This window comes from Passer domesticus, chromosome 8, assembly GCF_036417665.1.
Source record: "Passer domesticus isolate bPasDom1 chromosome 8, bPasDom1.hap1, whole genome shotgun sequence".
Lineage (NCBI taxonomy): Eukaryota > Metazoa > Chordata > Aves > Passeriformes > Passeridae > Passer > Passer domesticus.
The window spans coordinates 8,974,638-8,980,439 of record NC_087481.1 but is presented as its reverse complement, the minus strand read 5'-3'; the positions used below and the strand labels follow the sequence as shown (position 1 = coordinate 8,980,439).

The 5,802-nt window shown below is 50.5% G+C and overlaps 1 protein-coding gene and 1 long non-coding RNA gene across 3 annotated transcripts; both read right to left on the bottom strand.

The window, feature by feature from the left end:
* Positions 1–1,773: 1,773 nt before the first annotated feature.
* LOC135305681 (bifunctional lysine-specific demethylase and histidyl-hydroxylase NO66-like) lies at positions 1,774–2,850 on the bottom strand. 2 transcript variants are annotated; one of them, XM_064429432.1, is made up of 3 exons: positions 2,545–2,850; positions 2,225–2,432; positions 1,774–1,907 (listed from the first exon to the last, which is right to left on the bottom strand). In XM_064429432.1, exons 1-2 carry the CDS (start codon positions 2,566–2,568, stop codon positions 2,229–2,231), a joined length of 228 nt encoding a protein of 75 aa, XP_064285502.1. In that variant the 5' UTR covers positions 2,569–2,850; the 3' UTR covers positions 1,774–1,907; positions 2,225–2,228. The 2 variants fall into 2 exon arrangements, with proteins under 2 accessions (XP_064285502.1, XP_064285501.1); XM_064429431.1 differs by lacking the exon at positions 1,774–1,907 and having other exon boundaries at positions 2,047–2,432; positions 2,545–2,849.
* Positions 2,851–3,682: 832 nt separating this feature from the next.
* On the bottom strand, positions 3,683–4,686 carry LOC135305726 (uncharacterized). The gene is made up of 3 exons (XR_010366710.1): positions 4,541–4,686; positions 4,245–4,428; positions 3,683–3,928 (listed from the first exon to the last, which is right to left on the bottom strand). It is a non-coding gene; the product is annotated as an uncharacterized LOC135305726 (long non-coding RNA).
* Positions 4,687–5,802: the final 1,116 nt, after the last annotated feature.

Sequence of the window (5,802 nt, the reverse complement as noted above, 5' to 3'; positions counted from 1 at the left end):
CAATTTGATTACTGCTTTGATTTCACACCTCTTTCATGCAGGCTTTTCCTCTCTCCTTAGCTGGAATTGTCAGGCCTGAGGAGAGAAATTTTGTTGAGCCTTGGGACAGTTCCCATCTATCCCTGCTCCTAAAGCTGCTTTGAGTTATCTTGGGAACCTGAGCATGAGATAAACTGTCAGGACTTTAGTGAGAGGAGAAGTAAGGCACAGAGGCCAAAGTGTAAATGCAGAGTCTGGGTTACCAGAGTTGTGGGGATCTGGGCCCTGCAAACTCATGTTGTTCTCTATGAATGGCTGATTCCTTCTGTATCTCCTCCTGAAATTTCTGAGGACCAGGGCTGGTGCTGGAACTGCAGCCACACAAACTCCCCATGGAGCTGTGTGGGACCCAGTGGGAATCATTGATTTGCTGCTTTTGATGAAAAGTAGTGACATGAACCTCAGTGTCAGGGAGGTGACAGGTTAATGCTGCTGCTGCCAGACAGTGCCCACACACTGCGTCTGGAGACAGCTCTGGAGAAGATGAAGAAAAACCAGTATTAAATCCCATGTGCTACTGAGCTCTATCAGAAACTGCTTGGAGTGAAGTCTGTGAAGTGACTGGGGAGAGCTGGATGAAAGGGACAGCTCTGAGAAGTGTGTGGTACATCAGAGATGTCCTAATACTGATCTTTGCACAGAGATGAAAACTTGTCAGTTTGCATGGCCTGAATGTCTGGTTCTGGAAATTCTGCATTGCACAAGATGTGCTGAGCTCATCTGGCTCTGAAATATCATCTCTGCACCTTAGCCAGGAACAGCATCAGAGTTCTGAACAGATTCATCAAAATCAGTCATAACCCAGAGGCAAACCTTGGCAATACACATCGGTGGCAGGTGAGGAGACCAAAAGCTTCCATTCTTATTCTTCCAGAATGAATTCAGCAATAAAATAATCCTCTCTCTTGGCATTAAAATACTTTAGTTTCAGCTCTGCCCCAGACTGTCAGTGTCAAGTATTTCTCGTGGTGCTTGGGGGTAGGTTCTCCCTCTGGAGCTCTCTGCAGGTTGATGCTAATTCCAGATGTTCCCTCAGGTTCAGATGTTTGGCTGCCTGAGCAGAGTGTGCAGAACAGGGATTACAAGCACTGACATTTGCTGTGGTAGAAAGTGCAAGGGACACATTTGTGCCAATGAAGGTCACACCTTGAACTCGGAGGATCAATTCTTGTTGTGCTCAGAGGAGTCTGGGGAGAGAGGGGGTTTCCAAAGGAAATCTTGGTCCATGTAGGGCTGAGGCTCCCTCCAGGCTGGCTCCAGCCCCTCAGGGTGCCCAGGAGCAGGGCCTGCCCACAGCCCAGTGCACCCTCCTTAGCCCTGGGGCTGCCCAGGGAAGAGCCATGGCTGAGGCTCTGCAGGAGCACACAGGCTCAGCCCTGCTCCAACATGGGATCTATGGGCCAGGGCACGCTGGGCTTTGCCCCTACAGCTCCCAAGTGTGTCCAGAGAAACTGCAAAGAGAGGGTCACCTCTGTCAGTGGGACCCCTCTGTGCACAGGGACCCCCACTTCTGGGGTGGCTGTGCCAGTGACCTCCAGCCCTGGGAACCTGGAGCAAGTGGAAACAACCACTTTGCAAAATGCTGCCTGTGCCTGAAGCAAATGCAAGGAGAACTGGGGTGTGAAAAATAAAATTTGTTTATTACAGAAGAACAGCAGCAAAAATACTGAACATATTTACATTGTAAGAACATTTGTAAAAACAACAATCGATAGAACATATATACATAAAAACCTACCTAACAAAAATATGTGAAACGTATTTACAGAAGTCAAAAATAGCCCTAAAATCTACATTCTAAAGAACAACAACAAACTGTAGAACATATATACAAAGGTTGGTGTCTCTGTCTGTGCTGTCCATTGCACCTGGAAGAAAAGCAAATGCCATGGTCACTCCAGTCAGGCACAGAGGGCTCTTGCATGTGCCCCCAGGCTGGCACATGCTGGCCCAGCAGCAGGACTCTGCTACCAGAACTGAGCCTGGCTGGGTCTGGGATGGAGCTTGTGTGGAGCAAACCAGGCACAGGAAAGGCTGTGGATGGCCACCAGAATCCAGTGCCCTGGGTACAATGTCCCTGAGCAGGGAGCACCCAGCCCAGCCCCAGCCTGGCATCAGGAGACCCACTCTGCCTGTCCGGCTGCTGGCATTGGTCTTCATGCCAAGATCAGGGCCTCTGCCTCACCTTTTTAATCAATATCCATGTCCTCAATGGACTCTTCCATATCCACATCCATCTCTTCTTCCTCATCCACATACACGTCCATCTCCTCTTCCTCCTCCACATCCACATCCATCTCTTCCTCTCCAGGGTCTTCTCCGTCTATTTCCATCTCCTCCTCCGTATCAATCTTTGTATCTAGCTCCATCTCCTCCTCTCTGTCTGGGACAGCCTGCAGAGGTAGCAAAACCTCAGAGTGGGGTCCCTGTCCCACTCCATCCCCACAGAGCTCCAGCCCACCCGGGCAGGTGGGGGGTGTCCACCTTCATGGAATGGCACCATACCTGCCCCAGAACAAAGGGAAGCATCCTGACAAAATCTAGGCACTAAGGACCTTTCAGGACTGAATGGGTTATCAGGGGGCAGGTGAAAAGCAGAGTGGGCAGGAGCAGGGTGAAGAGCATGCGAACACAACGAACAACGGTTGTGTTGTGCCCTTTCCTGGGCTCTGGACGTTCCAGCTGGAGCGTGGGCTGTGACATCACAGTTCCCAGGCTCCATCTGAAGTGGACAGTGGAGACCATGGAATGATGGAGTCCCTGAATGGTTTGGCTTGGAAGGGGCCTGAAGAACAACATCTTGTTCCAAGCTGAGCAGTCTTCCCCCAGAGCGTGCTGCTCAGGGCCCTGTTGCCAAGGATGGGGCATGCACAGCCTCTGTGCACAGCCTGGGCCAGTGCCCCACCACCCGCAGTGGAAAAGAGCAGCTTCCTTAGATGCAGCTTCAATCAACCTGCTGCAGTTGAAAGCCATCCCCCCTTGTCCTGTCAGCACAGGCCCTGCTGAACACTCTGTCCCCTTCTTTCCTGAGGGACCCTTCCACTCCTGCACAGCCACAGTGAGGCCTCCCAGTGTCTCCTCTGTCCAGGCTGAGCATCCCCAGCCCCACTTGCCCAGCAGTCAGTCACATCAGGGTGAGTCAAGGCTGCAGGGTAGCAAATAGCATCAGGAACTGAGAGATGCAAGCTTTAGACCCAGGTTTGCCTCTAAATGTTCAAAATTAATAACAGCGGAGGGGAAGATGGTGGGACACTGGTTCTGTTCTAACTGGTGATTTTTTTTTTCTTCTTTTCTGTCATGCTGCCCCAGAATTTTCTGTTTGAAAGGAAGCCTGGCACAATGTCCATTGTCTTCTCCATTTGTGAAAGACCAAGCGGACCTTTTTTCATTTCTTCAGGCCTCCTTCTCTCTTTTGTTCCCTCCAGAGCACTCACTACATTTCTGCTGTTGTTTGGAGTGCGTGCTTCCCTCTTTCCTGATCCCCTGGGCTTCTTTTTTCTCTGGCTGTCATGGACACTCTTAATTGTGGATTTTTATCCCTTCATCTACTTCTGACCTCCAGCCCTGGGAACCTGGAGCAAGTGGAAACTACAACTTGGCAAAATGCTGCCTGTGTCTGAACCAAAAGCAAGGAGAACTGGAGTGTGAAAAATAAAATTTGTTTATTACAGATGAACAGCAGCAAAAATACAGAATATATTTACATTGCAAGAATATTTGCAACAGCAACAATCAATAGAACATATATACAGAAAAACCTACCTAGGAAAACTATGGGAAACGTATTTATAGAGGTCAAAAATAGCCCTACAATCGATATTCTAAAGAAAAACAACAAACTGTAGAACATATATACAAAAGGGTGGTGTCTCTGTGATGTCCATCGCACCTGGAAGAAAAGCAAATGCCACGGTCACTCCAGTCAGGCACAGAGGGCTCTTGCATGTGCCCCCAGGCTGGCAGACACTGGCCCAGAAGCAGGACTCTGCTACCAGAACTGAGCCTGGCTGGGGCTGGGATGGAGCTTGTGTGGAGCAAGCAGGCACAGGACAGGCTGTGGATGGCCACCAGAATCCAGTGCCCGGGGTACAATGTCCCTGAGCAGGGAGCACCCAGCCCAGCCCCAGCCTGGCAGCAGGAGACCCACTCTGCCTGTCCTGCTGCTGTCACTGCTCTTCATGCCAAGATCAGGGCCTCTTCCTCACCTTCTTAATCAATGTCCATGTCCTCAATGGACTCTTCCATATCCAATTCCATCTCCTCTTCCACCTTCACCTCCACCTCCACCTCCATCTCCTCCTCCCCAGTGTCTTCTCCCTCCGTCTCCATGTCCTCCTCTCTATCAATCTCTATATCCACCTCCATCTCCTCCTCTCCATCTGGGACAGCCTGCAGAGGTAGCAAAACCTCAGAGTGGGGTCCCTGTCCCACTCCATCCCCACAGAGCTCCAGCCCACCCGGGCAGGTGGGGGGTGTCCACCTTCATGGAATGGCACCATACCTGCCCCAGAACAAAGGGAAGCATCCTGCAGGGCTGGATAAAATCCAGGCACTCAGGAGCTGTCAGGACTGATGGGGTTATCGGGGGGATAAGAAGAGTGAAAGGCGAGGGGAGGAGCAAGGTGCAGAGCGTGTCAACACAGCGGCCAAGGGTTGTGTTGTGCCCTTTGCTGGGCGCTGGACGTTCCAGCTGGAGCGTGGGCTGTGACATCACAGTTCCCAGGCTCCATCTGAAGTGGACAGTGGAGACCATGGAATGATGGAGTCCCTGAACGGTTGGGCTTGGAAGGGAGCCTGAAGAACAACATCTTGTTCCAAGCTGAGCAGTCTTCCCCCAGAGCGTGCTGCTCAGAGCCCTGTTGCCAAGGATGGGGCATGCACAGCCTCTGTGCACAGCCTGGGCCAGTGCCCCACCACCCGCAGTGGAAAAGAGCAGCTTCCTTAGATGCAGCTTCATTCAACCTGCTGCAGTTGAAAGCCAATCCCCCCTTGTCCTGTCAGCACAGGCCCTGCTGAACACTCTGTCCCCTTCTTTCCTGCGGGACCCTTCCAGTCCTGCACAGCCACAGTGAGGCCGCCCAGTGTCTCCTCTGTCCAGGCTGAGCATCCCCAGCCCCACTTGCACAGCAGTCAGTCAGATCAGGGCCAGTCAAGGCTGAAGGGTAGCAAATAGCATCAGGAACTGAGAGATGCAAGCTTTAGACCCACGTTTGCCTCTAAATGTACAAAATTAATAACAGTGGAGAGGAAGATGGCGGGACACTGGTTCTGTTCTAACTGGTGATTTATTTTTCTTCTTTTCTGTCATGCTGCCCCAGGTTTTTCAGTTTGAAAGGAAGCTTGTCAAAATGTCCATTGTCTTCTCCATTTGTGAAATACCAAGCGGAGTCTGGGCAGGCTGATATGCAGAGCAAAACCTGAAAATATTCTAGTGATCCTGAGCCTGGGGGATGCAGCTAAACCCAGCCAAAAGCAATTTCTGGAAAGCTGATCCTGGTTTACATTGTCTTGAGTTTGGCTTTGCCAACTTCACCAGTCGTTTATGAAAAACCAAAGAAAAATCTCAAACCAAATCAGACAAAAACCCAAATCAATCAATCAAACAAACAAACAAACAAACCCATGAAGCAAACCAATCAAACAAATAGATAAAAAACGCCAAATAAAACCAAAGGAAATGAAGAGTTAGTATTAGTTGCGAGGATAGCACAGCAGGCAAATGGCTGCTTCCCACAGGATCTCCATCAAAAGCCACATAGAACA

Excerpts from the sequence above, each read along its gene's own strand:
- LOC135305681 (XM_064429432.1), bottom strand. The coding sequence starts at position 2,568 with ATGCTTCCCTTTGTTCTGGGGCAG. Across the intron at positions 2,433-2,544 it reads TTCCCTTTGTTCTGGGGCAG|GCTGTCCCAGACAGAGAGGA; the intron begins GTATGGTGCCAT and ends CTACCTCTGCAG.